Genomic DNA, 19,107 nt, shown 5'->3' with positions numbered 1-19,107 from the left:
GAGCCCGGCCGGCTCTTGGCAATTGGCAGGTACCAAGTCTCCAAGTATCGCCCCACGTTTGTACCGGGAGCAAACACCGTCCTTGGCCGAGTTCTGGATGTCCTCATGAGTCTTCAACCAGGTGCGCAACAAAATGGCAAACTCAAAGTAATCCGCCCCAGCTCGGCTCGATTCCATTCCCAAGTCTTACGCCTTGCCAGGTTCGAATATGTCCGCAACTTTGAGCAGGCAGACTCTCTGCTGCCAAACACATGGATCGTCGTCCGTGTCGATGGCAGGGCATTCACAAAGTACTGGCGCACTCGTCTTTCGCCCTCGCCACGCTCCCGTCTGACTTGAGCCGTGCTAGGATGTGTGCCAAGTACGAGTTCGAGAAGCCCAACGACCGGAGAGCCCTAGACCTCATGAACGCCGCCGCCAAGGCCGTTGTCTCTGACCTGCCCGAGGTTACCATCGCGTACGGCGTCAGCGACGAGTACAGGTAACGGCTTGGCCTTTGACGACTCGCAGCGCGTGAGACTAAGCAGACTTAGTTTCGTCTTCCACAAGTCCTGTAGCCTCTTTGAGCGGAGAGCAAGGTTAGAGTTGCCCGGCATGCTCTCCCGTTCCGACTTGCTCACCGCTCCCTCAGCAAGCTCGTCAGCACCGTCGTCTCTACTTTCACGGCCAACTACGTCTTCTCTTGGTCGACCTTCTTTCCCGATACCCCCCTCTCCTTTCCGTTGCCTACCTTTGACGGCCGCGCGGTGTGCTATCCCGGCATTCAAAACCTCCGAGACTACTTGAGCTGGCGGCAGGTGGACTGTGAGCCGACTCTGGCCACCAGTCCTTTCACTTTCACGGCTAACACAAGGCCAAGGCCACATCAATAACCTCTACAACACGACCTTTTGGGCGCTGATACAGCTCGGTGATCTCGGCAACAAGGATGCTGAAAAGACACTTGCCGTATAAAACCTGCCCCCGCAGACGAGCCGCTCTGAGCTGAAGGAACTATGCAGGGCACGCTCGCCTCGGACAAGAACGAGATTTTGTTCTCGCGCTTTCACATCAACTACAACAACGAGCCAGAGATGTTCAAAAAGGGCAGCGTTGTCTTTCGAGATGTGGGTTTCATCCAGACTGTGACCATGGAATGGCTTACTCTGACAGGGACAGTATGAGCTTGTCGACCCGGAGAGCCATCGAGTGGCGGACGAGATGGATGACATCGCAGAGCCGGCGCGACCGTCGAAAAGCCAGTCGGACAAGGACAGGAAGCGGCGGTCAAAGGCCAGAGTGGTGGTGGAGCACCTGGACATAATCAAGGACGACTTTTGGAACAGACGGCCATGGATACTGTCAAATAAGCCGGGCAAGGTGCCCAAGGAAACGTGAAACCATGCCACTGATTGGGGTATCGAACGCCGCCTAATGAATCCAAACTCCGTGCTGGTGGATGCGCTGCTTCATCGTTGCTCCTTGTCCCGCTTCTTGGACCTTTTAGCCTCCTTGTCTTGCCTCTTGCGCCGCTTTTCTTCCTTTTTGGCGCGTCGGTGGCGCTTCTCCTCGTCGGCCTCCTCGTTGCTCGAGTCTGACTTTGTGGCTTTGGATCTGTGCTCGCGTCGCAAAACTTTGCGCTTGGCGCGCTCCTCCTTGCGCCTTTTCTTGTCTGCTCTTCTCGCCCTCCTCTCGTCCTTGGTTTCCTTTGACGGTGGGGCCTGTTCCGTGTCGGCTGTCAGCTCTTCGTCGGGACCGGTAGACGATGATGTATCAGCTTGTTGCTCGGCGATTGTTCCTTGCAGGAAGCCCCCGCGGACGAAGGATGTGTACAGGTAGTATTTCCCAAGAGACCCCTTCTCGATGGAGTTGAGCTTGCCGGTGACGACCGTCTGCAAGACCTTGCCGTCGTGCGACGTGTCGAGGCCCTTGAGCTGTTCGTCAAAGGCGTTCATCCACCACTGGTCGCTGGTGAAGTGCTGCTTGGTGCCGAGGCCCTTTGTGTCGTCTTTCCGCGACAGCAGCAGGGGCTTCGACAGGCCGATGGCGTCGTTTGTCTTGTGCAGGGAGTGGCCTTTTCCTCGCCATCCCTGCGAGGTGAGGAGGGCGTGGGCGTTCATGGGGCGCGTTTGCCGGCTTCGCCTCCTTTATCCGACGCCGTTCAGGTTGGGTCAGGATGGCGAGGGCATGGTGTTTGGCTTGCCGAGACTGGAGGACGCGGGCCGGTGGTCGATCGAGGCTGTCGAGGATGGAATTTTTTGGTGGGGCACATGCTGCAAAGTACGTACTTTGCGAGATGGGAATCAGAGTCCTGCGTCTACCTATTTTGGGTAGTGTATATTAACTTATTAGTTGGTGGGTTCAGGGCAGGCGTTTCGTCCTCGGGCTTCATTTTAGGCTCCCGCTGGGCTTGGCCTGTCCGTTGGCCAATGGCCGGCCGTCTTTCAAGTTGGACGGACATTCATTGAGCGGATTATTGATGATGATTCAAGATGCTTTCATGTGGTTGCAGTTTCCCTTATCACCAACCCACCCACTGCAGAGCGAGCAAGCTACCCTATACCTGCATGGCAGGGCCTTGGAGCGTCTCTTTTTGTAACAGTCGAGGCATCAAGCAACACGATGATGAAATTGCATGCCGACGGGCCGCGCTAAACAAAGAGTTTCGAGGCCAAGGGTCCTCCCGCCTCTCCGCCAACCGTCTCCCGCCACTCGTCAGCATCCGCCTCCATCGACGTCACTCGAACCGAGTCTCGACGAGTACAAAATGCAACCTCGTGCCCGCTGAATCCTGAACACATCCAAGGCCGGGCTTGAGGGTATGCTGATGTACCCCAGTACCCGCACCTGTGCCTGATCAAGAACCATCGCCATGCAGCATCGATAGCTCCGTCTCGTCCCGGGAGATCCTTCAAAGTTTCAATAGCACTTCGTCCGTTCTTCTTCTCTTCACCTCCTGCCACCGCATTCATACCCTCCTCCGCGTCCATCTGTTGCGGCCCCGTCATCATGGCGCCCCTCTGCGCCGACCCCCGCCAAGTCGTCATCGCCCTGGAACCTCCCCAGCGCCAGGCCCTCCTCCAGCTCGTCCGGGACATCACCTCGCACATGATCTCCCAACTTGAGACATCCGCCGATGAGCTTGGTTCCGTCTCCCCAGAAGCTGACGCCGATGAGGGAGACAATGCCGGCGCACAAGCCCCGTCCTTGCCTCCCCGTCAAGAGACGCAGGACCAGAGGCAACATGCCGCCGACGATAAGGAGCCCGCCGGCAAGGCTGCCCGGGAGGCCCAGAGCATCCAGAGGGCGGCTGTCCAGCACGTGCAGGAGTGGAGAGACGAGTTTCTGCCGAGGCTGCAGGAGGTTGTCGATGTGCAGGACAGTGCCAAGATTCAGGCTGAGCGCAAGGCCAGGCGCGCCAAGTATGACCAGCAGCAATTCGACATCCCCGAGGAGGGCGAGTACACCACGAGCTTTGGGCATGTTCAGCCGGACGAGTCCGAGGACGTGGCCTCGCTCCGGGCTCTGTATCACCCCATCCCCACCGAGCTGGCTTCCATCCCCGCCGAAGACAGGAGGGAGTCCCTCAGCTGCATCCTCTTGCTCCTCCTCGCCACGGGCAAGTACTCGGCGCACTCCCGCGCTCTGATCCTCTACCTGGCTTCGGCCCTGGAGCTGCCGCAAGTCTTTGTCAACAGGGAGGAGATGGAGATCGCCCGGTCGCTCATGGAGTCCTCCACCGCCGACCAGGGCCAGAAGGAGACCATGTCGGCCGAGGCCGAGGCCGCCAAGCGGCGGCAGCAGAATAAGATTAGCCGCCTCTGGAAGGTCGGGCTGGCCTCGGTCGCGGGCGCCACCATCATCGGCGTCACGGGCGGCCTTGCTGCGCCGCTGGTCGCGGGGGCTCTCGGCGGCATCCTGGGCGGCGTCGGCCTCGGCGGCGTGGCCAGCTTCCTCGGCATCTTCTGGATGAACGGCGCCCTGGTCGGCGCGCTCTTTGGTGCGTACGGCGCCAAGATGACGGTGAGTCGGTCTCTGGAGCTTGTCGTTGCGGCGCGGCTGACGAGAGGGGCGTCCAGGGTGAGATGATGGACAGCTACGCCCGCGAGGTGGAAGACTTCCGCTTCATCCCGCTCCAGGACCAAGAGGGGGACACCGAGGAGGCCGGAAAGCATCGCAAAAAGGACCAGGAAAAAGACCAGCGGCGCTTGCGTGTCACCATTGGCATCAACGGCTGGCTCAACGCCGAGGACGACGTGACAGCCCCCTGGCGGGTCCTCAGCCCGGATACCGAGGTCTTTGCGCTGCGCTACGAGATGAAGACGCTGCTCGCCCTCGGCACGGCGCTGCGCGACCTGGTGCACTCGTTTGCGTGGAAGACGCTCAAGGTGCAAGTCATCAAGCGCACCGTCCTCGCCACCCTCTTCGCCGCCCTGTGGCCCATCCAGCTCCTCGCCGCCGCCTCCAACATCGACAACCCCTTTAGCCGCGCCAGCAACCGCTCCCGCAAGGCCGGCCGCCTGCTCGCCGACGCCCTCATCAACCGCGTCCAGGGCGAGCGCCCTGTCGTCCTCGTCGGCTACTCGCTCGGCGCCGCCGCCGTCCACGCCTGCCTAGAGTCACTCGCCGAGCGCCGCGCCTTTGGCCTCGTCGCCGCCGCCGTCGTCATCGGTGCCCCCGCTCCTTCGGACCCGGCCCACTGGCGCACCCTGCGCGCCATCGTCTCGGGAAAGGTCTTCAACGTCTACTCGGAAAACGACATGGTTCTCGGCTTCGTCTACCGCATGCACAGCCTCAAGCTCGGCGTCGCCGGCTTGCAGCCCATCCTCGGCGTCGACGGCGTCGAAAACGTCGACTTGAGCGATCGCGTCAGCGGCCACCTGCGCTACCCGGAGCTCATTGGCGAGATCCTCCAGCGCTGCGGCTTCGTCGGCGTCAGGGCCGCCGCCGACATTGAAAAGGACGACGTCATCCGCATGAAGGAGGACCACGCCGACGGCAAGCCCGTCGACCTCGATAGGCCGCACGCCCCTTCTGCGTCCGGACAAGAAAGGGACATGGGCGACAGCGAGGCGGCCAAGGAGCTCCGCGGCCTGACCATAATATCCCCCCCGGAACACACACAGCCCGAGGGCACTACCGAGCCGCAACCTCCTGCTCTGCCGCCGGGGCATCCACCGGCACCTGGCGCCGCCGCTGAAGAACCGTTCCGACAGAAATCGTAGGCCGGCAATGAATCCAAGCCGTCACCCGACAGATGACGCCCGAACCCGACGACTCGGATGACGGCCGGTGCCCTGGCAGACAGCGTTGGCCATGCTTAGGTATTCACTCACCCCAGTCACATGCTTGGGAGATGGCGGGCCTGGCGTATCCTAGACACCGGCCGTGGCCATGTATCTGTATGCTCTTTGGGAGGGAGGCAACTGCGCACGGCAGGCAGTAGTGGATGGCCATGCCGTCCAGCACTTCTCGTCGCAGGCATACCTGAGCTTGCTAGATAGAATTCTACGAGGCACACGCCAGACATCACCAGCACGAGCCTACATGAGTCGTCTGATTTTTTTTGCCCGCTCCATATCAACTTGTAATTGCATCTGGATTTGGCCGCCGTGCGCTGACCAGCTTCAAGTTGCTCGAGTGAATATCAACGACAAAAGAGACGCGCAACGGCTAGAAATCCCAAGGACAATGGCCCGGATGAGAATAAGAAACAACACAAAAGGCTCGCGAATCGATGGTATCAACTCTTCAGTCTTGAACTCGCTCGCTCAAGCTCTGTCCAAATAGAATCAAAGAAGGGGCGCAAAGACAAATTACTGATTTGGTGTAGCCGAGGCAGGCATTGCTTTCCGCCTCTTGCTCCCATGACCATATCCGTCGTCCCGTGGTATCATGTGGGGGTCAAATAATCGAAATCAAGAAGAAAGGGGGAAGAAAGAAAAGAAATAGCCCAAACAGATGAAAAGGCGAAGGCTCGCATTATGAGTAGATGGGCTCAAGTAGGAAATGTTGCCGCACGAGCAGAACCGAAACAGCCTTATCTAGGTCAATGCGAGGTGCCGTGGTTGTTGGTAGGAAACCAGGGTTAAATAGTCAGTCGTCCTTCCCGCCCCGCAATGAGCCGCAGAGTCCTCAAAGGGTCTCCTGAAAGTCATTCGGTCCTAGCGCGCTTTTGAGACTGCTTGGGCTCCATTGCTGTCCCCGGCGCCGCCAGTGAGCTCAGCCACGCGGGCCTTGATGCGGGCGACGCGGGACTCGATTGCTAGGCAGGTGGTTAGTGGTTGCGCATATTAGGGGCCCTCTCTTCAGGTCATCACATACTCTCTTCTCCGCTGACGTCTTCCTCGCCCTCGGCTGCCTTGCCGGAAGCGACTGGGGGATTGTCTTCCTTAGGACGTGTGGCTGCCCTCTGGGCGGCATTCTTGCGGATCTGGGCCCAACGATCCTGCACTCCAGGGCTAGCACTATGGCTTAGCTCTTCCAGGGCCTTCTTTGGCACTGCCTTTGAGCCATCCTGGGTAGGGGGGTGGCGGGCAATGGGCGGCGGAACCGCGTCTTCCTCGTCATCGGGAACAAACGCAGGCTGATCCGTCAACGGCCCTTGGTCGAAGCGCGAGAATGCCTGGTCAGCCTCGGCGGCGTCTTGGGCGTCGATCTGGGAGATGTCATCTCCGGCAAGGGCCTCATGTTTGCGATCCTCCGCGGGCTCATCCACAGGCTCCTGATCTTGCTCTGGAGGCTCCATGGACCTGGGGGTGTCCGGTTCCGGATTGGTTGGAAACGGAGCTTCGATTGGGAGCTCGTCTTCGTTAGGTGGTGCGGGAGCCACGCCCTCCTCAGCAGGGGGGGGAGTGGCCGCCGGGGTCAGAGTCTGCTGCACGACAGGCGCCGCGGCAGGCTGCCCTTGTCCCAGCACGCCATTCAGGGGAGCGGAAGAACTTTCCGGAAGTTTGTGTGAACGATTCTTTCGGCCAAATAACTTGCGGAAGCCGCCAGACTTTCCCTTGTTTTTGTGCAGCTTCGCCCTCTCGGAGGTTGTTGAGGTCTTCGGCTCGGACGGCTCATAATCCGAGTCCTTCGGTAGGGGGATGGGGCTGGGGCACTGCTCCGACGAACCGACGCCCGCGTCAACGACGATCTCCCACGAAGACATTCGCCGCTCTTCATTCTCCGGCTCCGGCGCTGGAGACAGCGGAGAACGGAGCGGTGAGCCTGGTGGTGCGCTCGGGGCTGGCGACAGATCCTTAGCAGGCACCCGGGGACCGGCCTCCCGGTCATCCGTCCCGGCAACAGGGCCGCCGTCAGATGGTACCGGAGACACGGCGAGACCGCGACCAGCATTGTTGTTGGCCAAGTACGCATCCTTAATGGTGCCCTTGTCGTATTTCTTGACCCATTTCATGGCAGACGAGGCTTCGCCGGCAATGTTTGGCTGCAGGGTGAAGATGCTGTTAGTCTTCTCCGCCAGCAGCTCCGCATCTGTGCGGCCGCGACGCTGCGAGTTCGCTGCAGACGCCGCCTGTTGTTCGTGATCCTTCATGGCACGCAGTTGCGCAGCCTTGGCCTGGATCCTGGCGTGAGTCTCGGCTCCGGGAATCACGTTGGCGGATCCTCCTTTGGCGGCCGCGTTGGCGTCGCCTCGGTCTTGGCCTTTGCGGGCCATTGACTTTGATCGCCCCAGGGTTTTGCCCCGTTTCGTCCAGCTAAAGAAGCGCTTCTTTTCCGCAATGTAGGCGCCTTGTTCGGGCTCCGGCGCGGCGCCGACAATCATTTCCTCTACCACAATCCATCGGGCGCTGCCAATCTTCGTCTCGATGACGGCACACCTACCAAAGGCCGATTTCCTGTCCGCAGTCTCCTCCGGGGCAAGACTGATCATCCACACCCACCAAAACGCGTCGTCCAACTCAAAGATAGTGATGCTCGCAAGTTCGCCCGGCTCGAGATCGTTCTCGTGTTCTAGTCGTGGGCGATGAGACTGGGAGCTCTGGTGTTGCCTGAACTGGCTTTCGAGGGGTGGGATTGCCTTGTCAGGGGGCAAGAGCATGTTGGGTCGATGCGGGTTGTCGTCGTGGAAGCCGGAAGACAGGAAGTCGGCCCAGGACGGGGTTGTGGGGCGACCCATGTCGTTGCCAGATACAGGGATGCTCCTAAGACCTTGGAGGGGCCTGGGCGACGCCGTGCCGTCTTCCTCGGTATCATCTTCCTCCAGGGGACTGGCGAAGCCGATGTCCTCGAAGCGCGACCAAGATGCATCACGCAGACTCGTCGAGTGCTTGACACTCGAGACTTGCGACTGGTTCGCTGCCGATATGGCCTTGAGCACCCGAAGACACTCCTCCGTCAGGGCCTTCACCGGGTCATCGTAGCTGGCGAATTCCTGGAGGCCGACGTCCGAGTCGCGATACTGGAAATGGCCCGCGCGACGCAGGAGGGCAAATGGCGTGGGCGACACGGCATCAACCACCATGGCAAGTTTGTTGGTGCTACACATCATCTGCTTGGACGTCGGCGGGGGATAATCGGTCTCCTTGAGCAGTTTCTCGAGCGACCTGGGGAGCATGGAGATTCCCGTGAGGTTCTGCTCAGGAGAGAGGGACCTCAGATAGGCGAAAAACAGGTGGCTCGTGGCATCGGCAGCACTGCAACCTAAGTCAGCATTCGGCTCACTGCGCGGCAGGTTCTAGAGGCCGAGCCTGACCTTAGCCAAGCCTTGTAACCGCCGTCGAAGCCGCTGCCCGTTTCCCTTTGCTCAAACGCCCACCAGGCAGCCATGCGGGAGAGCTTTCGGCCCCCAAAGCCGTTTGACTTGCCGTGGGCTGCGATTGCGGCGATGAGGTCGAAGAAGTCGAAGATGATGCGCTGCTTGGCGCCGTTTTCGACGCTTATTGGGATAAAGGTCTTGAAAGAGTCGCGAGCCTTGTTCGAGTCTGGGCCAAGAGTCAGTGCGACGCACGGCGAGGGAAAAGCGCACTTCATACCATATTCGCCAACTTTGAACAGCTCGTAAGCGTCCCATCCAACGACACCCCCCTGGAGACGGCTCCAGCACCATTTTGCGACGCCGGATATGACCTAAATCGTAGCATGTCAGCTCGGGATGAGTCCGAGGCTGGAAAGCCTCTTACCATGGGTTCGGTCATGCGCAGCTCTTGAAGCAGCATTTCTCCCTTGAGAGGAAAGGACTGGTCGAAAAAATGGCGAATGAAAGTGCGGACGGCACTGGGATTCGAGGTCGGTCGAAAGGGCAGGAGAAGGAAGGGAATATCGAGGCCTGAGGTACGAGACACAAGTCAGTTGAGGCAGGCAGAGACAGCACATGTATCGCAGATTCATACCTCTCGCTTTGAGCTCTGCGGTGCAGTAGTGCAGCAGCTCGTGAATCTCCTCGGGCTCGACTGTCTTGCGCATGTAGGCATCTTCCCACTTAGGCTTCTGGAGCTGCAAGCCGCCGGGGGCGTCGAGCGCATTTCTCTTTTTTGACTTGGCGCCATCTCGGCCCTTGAGCCGGGAGAAGAAGCCGGGCATGGCGGCGAGGTCTTGCAGCTGCGGCGGGCAGAGAAGGCGAGTTATCGGTCAAGTGGCGAGGCTGCAATTCATCCAGAGGACAGGCGAGGCAGCCCGAAGCCGTCGAGTCGACACAAGGGGCTGGCCGTTGGACAGCCTGTTATCGCTCGAACGGCGCAGAGAGTGGTGGGGAAAGAAGGGTGGAAGAGTGGTGAATAAGAAGGAAAGGGAAGGGAAGGAGAAGTGACAAGAGAAAAAGCGGCAGCTATTGGTGGTGTGAAAAAAAAGGCCAGAGAAATGAGTAGGCGAACACGGCAAGAGAGCTGCAGCTGGTGATTCTGACTGCCGTGTAAGTCAGCGGTGGAGGGGCCCGGCGGGATCAGAGTTGATCCTACATCGAGGCAAGTCTGATGGCTTGCAGCAGGGCAAGGGACGGGAGACAGCGGCCAAGAGATGCCGAGCGGGGATCGAATCAAGATGAAGACTAGAAGAGGAGAAGGATGAAGAGGGAAGCAGAAGCGGAACAAGGATCAGGCAGGCACGGACGAACGCGAAGCGAACGGGTGCGGGAAAGACGAACCAGCCCACGGGGAGAAGAGGAGGCGGCGGCGGCGGCGGAGGAGGAGGAGGAAGAAAAAAAAAGGGTGAAAAGGGGAAGAAGGGGCGACGATGATGGTGATGATGCGAAAGAGAGAGCTTGCGGGAGAGAGAGAGAGATTCTTCTTTCAGGGGCGGACGTGATGCGCGACAAGGGGCGTCTCTCCCCTCCACGGCGCGCACTAATAAGATTGGGCCTCAGGTCCCGCTTGGGATGACGGGCACCTAATTTGGGAGGGTCCATTCTGGGCGGGCTGCGGGTCCTCGAGGTACAGTACCTAGGTATCTACTAATAAAGTATCTAGCGCTTCGCTTGGGGTACTGTACTTCGGGCGAGTGCACTGTACTCGGTACCTAGTACTCTGTACATACTGTACGTGCAGAGGAGAAGAGAGAACGCAGAGCTTGGCCAGCGGCTAACGATGTAGGTGCAAACTCGAAAAGCACAAGGTCAGCAACGCGAGAAGGTTACTTTTCCTCTCGAGCCAGAAGCATGTCTCTGCAGCCAGACAGAGTTGCTTGTCAACTCTCGTACCGCGAGTTTTTTAGAGGCACGGCGAGGCACGGCGAGGCACGGCGAGGCACGGTGCATGTACACTGTACCTGCATGCGCCCGGTGAGAGGGCCAGACTGGCCAGGGGAGGAGATAGCTGCTGCTGACTGCCGTGCCTCTGTCAAATTGCCAGGCACAGACGGCGATGAAATTGGCCCTTTTGCCGCGGCGGGCCACCAATGAGCCATGTCATCCATGTCACCCATGTCAAGGCCAAGCCTGCCTGCTATCCGTACACCGTACTCCGTACATACTCCGTACAGCACCCGACGACGACGGCAGCAAAGGCGCAGGCAGCAGCTCTCTTGTGCCACACCGTGATGAGCAAGGTTTTCCCGTCTGCGGCCCTGCCGTCCCATTCGGAGAGAGGATTTCTCCACGAGTAGTACTCTGTAACGATAACTCGGATCAACACGGGCTGTCTCACCCGTGCGCTCGCTGCCACCATGCTTGACTTGGCTGCTGTGCACCCACGCACGGCTCACAGAAAATAAACGTCGAAAAAGAAGTGCGGTTCGGCAGGCTGCAAGTGCTTGCTTGCATGCATACATATGCCAAGTCGATGGCAATTCTCGCATCCATCGCACGCGGCACCTCCGAGCTTGCATTCTCTCGCGTCTGCTGCTCCCCGTATTGGCAGTCAATCCAATAGGTAGGTAGGTAGGTACTGTAGGTACCGACAGCAGCACAGACAGTACTTTGTGGCGAGCCGCCCTCCCCTTTACTGTGGCAGCATTGGTCAAGACGAGAAATGCAGCCGTTTGTCCCCATCACCCGGACTTTCAGCCCTCTCTCTTGGACGCCGCCTCCTCAACACCCCTTTTCTTTTTATTGGGGAGGTTTTTTTTTTTTTTTTGGCGCAGCTGCTGCAGCTGCCGCTGCCAACCTTTGCTTCTGCTGGCGCGTCGGACAGTGGACTGATTGGCGTCTTGCCCCGAGAAGCGCTCGCACTAATAACGGGTCCGACATGACAGCGACCTTTTTATACAGTACATGATGAAATAAAGCCCGTAGTAGACATGGGCGACATGGATGGCCCTTGATGCCCCGTCCAAAGGCTCCATCGCGGGGTTCCCCCTTGGCAGACGTCGGCATTCCGTGTCGTGCAGTGAGTGCAGTGCAGATGCCGCCGACTGGCAACGACACGAGAGGGCAAACATGTAATTATGTATGACTCAATTGGGCGCCTGTCGCGTTCCCACCCTTACCCTCTGTATCGTGCAGCTCAGCCCCCAGCTCTGACGGTCAAAACACAGTGTCGCGACCTCGTTGGCTGCACAGAAGCCACGCTCCACGCTCCACGTCCTCGCTGGGCTGACGGCCGTGCCGTGTGAGTTGGCCAACCAAGGTTCGCCCTCGAGAGTCGGTGGGAAACCCGTCGTCAAATCGATGAGCTATCCGAGAGCCCTCGTCCCTCCGCGCGAGAGAGAGAGATAGAGAGAACACGGGAAAGAACGGGGCAAGGGACAGGTCAGCGGTAGACAGCTCACGATTTGGCCTGCCGGTGAGCGGGCGTCGATCGCCAGGCCGGCCCGCCAAATCGACAGGCTCGTTTTTGGTCGGAGTCTACAGATCCATTGGCTGACGACGCATTGCCACAAGGCATGTATGCGCTGGCAACACGAAACAAGTCTGCAGCGAGCGAGCATGAATCGTTGCATCATGCGCGCCCCGGGAAGAGGGGGGGCTCAATGCATCCATGGCCGCCAAACAAAAAGGAGGAGCGAAAAAAAGGGCAAGTGCCTTAAATATTGAAAAATAAGGCGGCCATCATCCATCATTGGCCCTGTCTTCCGTCATGCATTGAGCACACGAGAGAGCATTTCCTCCTGCACATCATGCCCACGACCGCCGAGCTTTACCCTCTGCCTACCCTTCCACCACCCACTCGACTCTTCCGAAACTACGGCACCTAGCTTCCCGAAGGGCCCCATTGCCATTCTTCCTTGTAGATGCCCGACTCTCTTCACGTCGGCTTTGTGGGCCCGGGCGTCCGTCCATCCCTGGGCAGCGTCATGCCAAAGTGCTTGCTGTCCCACCAGGATCATTCGCGCAATGTGAAACCGGCTCTCGGCCTGTTGAATTTGATCGTCTGTCCTTTTCGTCTCTTCTTCTGCCTCTACTTCATCCCTTTGCTCGGTTCAAGGGAACGAGGCCGCCTTTACTTCTTTGCCTCCTCCTCCTCTGCTAGCTTGAGGGCCTCTTCAAGAGCCTCCTCATCACCCGAGTCAATATCGTCTTCTGTCTTGCCCGCTTTACCCGCCGGCGAACTGGACATGTCCACCGTCTTCTTCTCTACCTTGACTCCCGTGACAACTGCTGCCGGCACGACCGGCTTCTTGGTCGACGTGCCCGGTGTCAGAGCCCAGTCGATCTCGCCTTCATCGCCGTACCTCGTAACCAGCCACTCGTTGGCCTTTTTGAAATGCCCGCAGTCATAAAAACCCCTCGACGCGCTGAGGGGACTGGGATGCACGCTCTGCAAGACGAGGTGCCGCTGCCTGTCCACTTTTTGCACTCGCTTCCCGGCCGGCGTCCCCCATGCCATGAAGACGACGCCGCGCGTGCGCTTCTGAGCGACGAGGTCAATGACCTTTTGCGTGAAGCGCTCCCAGCCCCGGCTGGCGTGCGAGTTGGCCTCGTGAGCCCGGACTGTGAGGCACGTGTTCAGCATGAGGACGCCGCGGTCGGCCCAGGGTATCAGGAGACCGCCGTTCTTGGGCGGGGACGTAAAGCTCGGGTAGTCTTTCTTCAGCGCAATGTACATGTTTTTGAGAGAAGGCGGTGCGGGAGTGGGCGGCCGGACGGAAAAGGCCATGCCGTGGGCCTGGTTGACGTTGTGGTAGGGGTCCTGGCCGACGATGACAACCTTGACGTTCTGGAATGGAGTGTGGCGAGACCTGAGGCATGTTAGGAAGACCCTTTCTATCGAGGCTAGAGGGCTCAAGATCAGACACGACGCACCACGAGTACACATCCCCCTTTGGAGGGAACCACTTCTTGCCCGCCGCCGTCTCCTTGTCGAGGAACCTCTTGAGCTCTAGAAACTCTCTCGAAGTGACTTCATCCTTGAGGTGCGCCAGCCAGCTTTCATCAAGCGTCTCAATCTCGAGCTGGAGGAGCTCCTTTTGCTCCGGCGTCAGGCCAGCCATCCACGCCTGCTTGTCGAACTTGACGGCTGGCGTGGGGGACTGCAGGGCCGTCTTTGGCTTCGGCGTACTGAAGAAGGCGGCAATGTTGCCATTTGCCTTGGGCTTCTTGGACTCCCCCTCATTGGCCAGGGAGCCGCTCTTGCGCTTGAGTGTCGCCATGATGCGAGGACGTCGACAGCTCGGGTGAAGGAGACGGAGCTCTCGGCCAACGAGCGCAGCTCTGGGACGAAGGCGGGACGGAATCCTGAAGGGCGTGGGAGCGATTATGACTCTGCCAACAAGGACAGACCGTGAGTGGTGACCAAGCGAATCGACGGCCAAATCTTTTTGATGACTCGGAAACAGTGGGAAAAGTCAGCTAGTAGAAGACACCGGATGACGACGTGACAAAACGCGCTGAAGAGACGCGGTGCAAGCCCCCGGTAATTTAACGCGCTAATATTAATTGCCGGCCGTTCGATTCGTCGCGTGTCCCTGTCAGTTCCCAGGGACGGGATCTGGACCTCTTCAGCCACAGTGGGCCGCAGCTTTGTCAACCGCCCGCTTGCGCCCAGGGGTCGGGCGCTAATACGGAGTACCAACTCCGAAATTCACGGCCAGCTTCCAACGGGCGGTCTTTCCGGTTGACGATGGGACGCGAAAGCATCACCCGGTCCCTTTGGCTGCGGTAAGGGAGCTTAAGAGGGCACAGTTCTGCAGTATCTAGGTACGCATCGCTGAGCGGATCAAAGTTGGTAATGGGGCAGAGATATACGCAATGCACCGCTAGGCCTCATGTACACTAGCAAGCTGACGGGACTTATATTGTAGTGAGCTGTCGTAGCAGATACAAGTACCTGCAACCGCGAGGCGCTTTTACTGGTTTACATCCCTGTCCGCGACCGCTGAGCTCCCTTACCGCACCCAAAGCGATAAGATTTGCTAGGCATCAACAACGATACTCTTTCCGGACGAACAAGAGGAATGTTCCTGACTATGCAGAGGAAATTTGCGAGGCATATAACCGGAAGTATGTCTCAGCTCCGGCAGAAGCCGAGAGGACGACGATGCCCTGTTAAGCTCCTTGCCTTGCCCATGGCCATTTGACCTCCTCGGATAGCTGGGCTTTGTTGCTGGAGCGTCATCGGGACGAGCAACGATACCCTCCAAGGGTCCCTTTTGGATAGTCGGTACCCTCTCCCGACCATCGGCCAAGATTCCGCGTACCCACGCCGGACTGGACTTTGTTGGTGGGGCCGAGCCGGTTCAGCGTCCAGATAACTATTCAGTCACTCCCTTGGCAGTACGGCTTCACAGGTCTCGTCAACCCTCCGTCCAGCCAACGTTTATGCCAGCGCTCGGGTGACCGACTCCATCTAATGTCCAGCCAAAGTATCGACGTGTCTGCAGCAAGGTGTTTGCATGCCTTGGGAGCAGCATGAATGAGTCTTCACCGAAGTGACTACGAGAACGGGTGAAGAATGCTCCAAGTTGCCCAGAACCAGCCTGTCCACCTGGCAAGCTCGACCCGTGATTAGTCATCGCCCCATCGTCCCTCGGGGCGAATCATCTGCCCCACGTCGGCTCTGACGCTACGTAACTGGAAACAAAGTGGACAAGTTGTAACTTTATCTACCAAGCCCGGCCGCTCTCGACAGCTTCAGATTCTCTCCGCGCTGTCCAACCCTCGCTGCACGCGCCGGCCGAGGGCCCAGCCATGCTCTAGCACCGCTTCACAACATACAGGCACATCCATTGTTGCCCAAAATGAAGAGCGCGACCGTCTGCCTGCTCTGTACGTGGCCCCGTACCACCTCGCCATGACCCAAAGCCAGCTGACCCGTTCCCTGAACAGTGCTCTGGCAGGCCGCTGCCGTATTGTGTACGAACGCGCAGTACTATCACGACACTCAGAGAGAAAAGGCTGCACGGCGTCCGCCCAAGAACCATGGCCTTGGCCCGAAACCGGACCTGGTCGAGGACCAGAGCCAGCCCGCGGTCCGGCAACCAGGTTTGCCTCTTCAGCCCCATGAAGCGCATCGACACCTCGAAACTGACGGGTTCAGGAGCCCATCTTGTAGACGCCGCTCTCGCCGAGCTCCAAAAGGTTCCGCGATCATCACACGGCCGACGGCGACAAACTTCCAGCATCGTCGTCTCTGCTTTCCGATATGTCCTCAAGACGATCCCAACCGGTCCCGCCACTGCGCCATCCCAGGAAAAGCCGCCAACGGCTACCGGCGGGCCCGTCTCGAGCGCCGTTGAGCTACTCCGGCAAGCCGCCCATCAAAACAACTCGGACGCCCACTACATCCTCGCCGAGCTCAACTTCTTCGGCAACTACAGCCACCCTCGAAACCTCCACGTGGCTTTTGACCACTACCGCCAACTTGCGTCGAGGCACGGAAACACCACGGCGCAGTATATGCTGGGTCTCTACTACTCGACCGGGGTAGGCGGTGTCGTCGCCCGGGACCAGGCAAGGGCCCTACTTTATTACTCGTTTGCGGCCATCAGGGGCGATACCCGAGCCGAGATGGCGACAGCGTTTCGACACCACGGGGGCATCGGCGCCAGTAAAGACTGCGAGACGGCCGTCAAATACTACAAGCGAGTCGCCGACAAGGCCATCAACTGGCATCGCTCTGGACCCCCAGGTGGAATGTCGTGGGTGTACCAAGCGTGGCGCATCGCCGACGACGAGGGCGGCGTCTATGGAGAAGGCGCCAGTGTGTCCAGCTCTGGCATCAACTCTCGAAAGTCGAGCCCGCATTCGGATGCGCATGCCGCCATCGGCGACGTCATCGAATACCTGGATCTCGTGTCGCAGAAAGGCGACTCCAAGGCTTCGTACAACCTCGGAAGAATATACTACGAAGGACAGCGCGGCCTCGACAAAGACTTCGATCTGGCCCGCAAGTACTTTTTTCTCGTCGCGTCGAGGTACTGGAAAAGGGACAACCGCGTGGTCGAGGGCTACACCAAGGAGATTGAGAAGATGGCTGGTAAGGCCGCCGGTTTCATCGGGCGGATGTATCTCCGGGGCGACGGCGTGGTCCAGAACTTTGAACGAGCCAAGGTCTGGTTCGACCGCGGCGTCTCGCTCGGCGACGCGCAGTCGCAATACGGCAAAGGCCTGATGCTGTTGAACGGACATGGCGGCAAGGAAAATGTCAAGCTGGCCATGGAGCTGTTTGCGGCATCGGCGAACCAAGACTATGCTCCGGCACAGGTCCAGATGGGCCGGCTCTACCTCGACCAAGGCGAGCCCGACGACCTGAGAATCGCCAACAACCACTTTGAGCTCGCGGCCAGGCATGGGAACATCGAGGCGCACTACTACCTGGCCGAGATGGTCTACCACGGAGTTGGTAGGGAAAAACTCTGTGGGATGGCCCTTAACTACTACAAAAACGTGGCCGAGAAGGCAGAACCGCTGGTGTCTTCATGGGCCGACGCCAACGACGCATACGAGACCGGAGACTACGAGCTCGCTCTGCTCCAATACCTCATGGCTGCCGAGCAGGGATACGAAAAGGCGCAGACCAACATGGCGTACATGGTCGACAAGTTCCGGTCCCGGCTGCCCATTTCGGAGTGGCTCCGCAAGCCCAAGGAGGAGGGCGGCCTGCTGGACAACCCGGGTCTGGCGCTCATCTACTGGACCCGGTCCTCGAGACAAGCCAACATTGACTCCCTGGTGAAGATGGGAGACTATTACTTTTACGGCATCGGGACCGAGCAGGACGTGGGCAAGGCTGTGCTCTGCTACACGGGAGCATCGGACTACTCGCAGAGCGCGCAGGCCCTCTTCAACCTGGGATGGATGCACGAGAACGGAGTCGGGCTGACGCAGGACTTCCATCTCGCCAAACGATACTACGACCACGCGCTCGAGGTGAACGAGGAGGCATATCTCCCCGTGACGTTGGGGCTGCTGAAGCTGCGCATCCGTAGCGCGTGGAATACGCTCACGCATGGCCCCATCCACTCGATCCAGGACGAGCCCAGTAAGTTTTGATGTGCCCCGGAGTCGGCGACTGTGCTGACCACTGTGTTGTAAACAGAAAAGGGCAAGGATTGGTCTCTTTCCGAGTGGATTGCCAACTTCTTGCAGGACGACAAGCTCTACGACGACGAGCTGTACGGGGACGAGGGGCTGGATGGGACGATTGGCGCCGGGGAGGAAGGCCTCGAGGACGGCGGACTGCTGGAGAGTGTGGTGATTATTGGCGTCACCTCGGGGCTCGTGCTCCTCCTTTGGTGGCGACAGAGGGTGCAGCAGGCCAACGCGCAGGCGGACGAAGAGAGGAGACGGAACCGGGGGCAGCCGGCGCACCAGGCGCAGGGCGACCATGGAGAGGGCAACGGCGTCTTCCGGGAGTGGGCAGCCGGCGGCATAGGGCTGTGATGGGAGAGGGTAGAGAAAAGGGTAAGCTGGAGTATTGGTAAACATGGGCAGGCGTTGAGCGGCTACCTACATGCTTGGCAGGAAAGCGACTTTTTGCCGTCTACTTGCAATGCCTCTCTGCTGTGAAGTGCGTTGGAGTGAAACATCTTTGGATGCCTTCCGCCACGTCATGTACTGTCAGTGACGCCGGCTGATGTTGGACCTCCGTACGCATGGACGTCTGGTCGTCGACCTTAGACACTCGTGCCGCACATAAGTTGCGAGGGACCGTGCATGGCCCTCTGCGTGCGTGTCTTGCGCCCGTCGACCTTTGTCGCTTCTCTGAGCAACGAGGTTGACGAATACGATCCTCGAACAAGATGGCATCCGTGCCCGAGAACTCGAAACAGATCGTCAACCACATACACCGGTGGGGGATCAGAAATGGCCCGCCCAGTTCATTGATGCGCCCGGTTTGCGTATCCGCGGGATTCAATGCACGGTATAAGTGGGTGAGCGGCCTGGCAAAGCGCGCCGAGCCATCAAACCCCAAACCGCATTCCCTGGCAGGCCTGGACGCTGCAGGGGCTTTGCAGGTGCAGTTTTGGCCCTTTGAATGGACCGTCGTTGGTCGGCATCTGACGCGTATATTAGGAGGTGCTGTACAGTGCCGGCTTCTCGGCTGACAGTGACGCCGAAACACGGGCAGCGGTTCTCTGCGACGCAGGCTGCCGCGCAGCAGGGGGGAGGGGGGTGCTGCCCCAAGGGGGGGCTGCCCCGCCAACTCAGCCTCCCTGGCTGCGCATCTTGCCACTCTTCCTTTGTCTTCCTTCTCCCGCCTCCTCTTCTCTTCCCGGAGCAGTCAAAAGAGATATCCATCAGGCCTGAACGATTACCCTCGACCCCGCTCACTCGAGTCTTGGCCATTTATCCGACCTGGTGTCGAA

At 59.3% G+C, this 19,107-nt stretch overlaps 6 protein-coding genes across 6 annotated transcripts; 3 read left to right on the top strand and 3 right to left on the bottom strand.

The window, feature by feature from the left end:
- Positions 1-133: 133 nt before the first annotated feature.
- Positions 134-1,377, top strand: HRG_06605 (tRNAHis guanylyltransferase domain-containing protein; the record flags this gene model as incomplete). Its single annotated transcript, XM_044865076.1, has 8 exons — positions 134-147; positions 201-290; positions 350-481; positions 534-578; positions 632-804; positions 860-948; positions 1,002-1,106; positions 1,159-1,377. The coding sequence occupies 8 exons, from the start codon at positions 134-136 to the stop codon at positions 1,375-1,377; spliced, it is 867 nt and encodes a 288-aa protein (XP_044720016.1).
- Positions 1,378-1,448: 71 nt separating this feature from the next.
- Positions 1,449-2,099, bottom strand: HRG_06604 (DNA-directed RNA polymerase II subunit RPB1; the record flags this gene model as incomplete). Its single annotated transcript, XM_044865075.1, has 1 exon — positions 1,449-2,099. One exon carries the CDS (start codon positions 2,097-2,099, stop codon positions 1,449-1,451), a length of 651 nt encoding a protein of 216 aa, XP_044720015.1.
- Positions 2,100-2,988: 889 nt separating this feature from the next.
- HRG_06603 (uncharacterized protein) lies at positions 2,989-5,204 on the top strand (the record flags this gene model as incomplete). Its single annotated transcript, XM_044865074.1, has 2 exons — positions 2,989-4,002; positions 4,059-5,204. 2 exons carry the CDS (start codon positions 2,989-2,991, stop codon positions 5,202-5,204), a joined length of 2,160 nt encoding a protein of 719 aa, XP_044720014.1.
- Positions 5,205-6,143: 939 nt separating this feature from the next.
- On the bottom strand, positions 6,144-9,510 carry HRG_06602 (morphogenesis protein (Msb1); the record flags this gene model as incomplete). The annotated part of the gene is made up of 9 exons (XM_044865073.1): positions 6,144-6,244; positions 6,304-6,427; positions 6,485-6,637; positions 6,698-6,731; positions 6,963-8,624; positions 8,684-8,912; positions 8,964-9,057; positions 9,111-9,256; positions 9,321-9,510. The coding sequence occupies 9 exons, from the start codon at positions 9,508-9,510 to the stop codon at positions 6,144-6,146; spliced, it is 2,733 nt and encodes a 910-aa protein (XP_044720013.1).
- Positions 9,511-12,800: 3,290 nt separating this feature from the next.
- Positions 12,801-13,950, bottom strand: HRG_06601 (uracil DNA glycosylase superfamily domain-containing protein; the record flags this gene model as incomplete). The annotated part of the gene is made up of 2 exons (XM_044865072.1): positions 12,801-13,539; positions 13,604-13,950. The coding sequence occupies 2 exons, from the start codon at positions 13,948-13,950 to the stop codon at positions 12,801-12,803; spliced, it is 1,086 nt and encodes a 361-aa protein (XP_044720012.1).
- Positions 13,951-15,537: 1,587 nt separating this feature from the next.
- On the top strand, positions 15,538-18,181 carry HRG_06600 (uncharacterized protein; the record flags this gene model as incomplete). Its single annotated transcript, XM_044865071.1, has 4 exons — positions 15,538-15,565; positions 15,626-15,781; positions 15,837-17,780; positions 17,838-18,181. The coding sequence occupies 4 exons, from the start codon at positions 15,538-15,540 to the stop codon at positions 18,179-18,181; spliced, it is 2,472 nt and encodes an 823-aa protein (XP_044720011.1).
- Positions 18,182-19,107: the final 926 nt, after the last annotated feature.

The sequence above is a fragment of the Hirsutella rhossiliensis genome, assembly GCF_020360975.1.
Source record: "Hirsutella rhossiliensis strain HR02 chromosome Unknown scaffold00006, whole genome shotgun sequence".
NCBI lineage: Eukaryota > Fungi > Ascomycota > Sordariomycetes > Hypocreales > Ophiocordycipitaceae > Hirsutella > Hirsutella rhossiliensis.
Note: the sequence above shows the minus strand (reverse complement) of the source record. Positions and strands in the feature narration are given on the sequence as shown.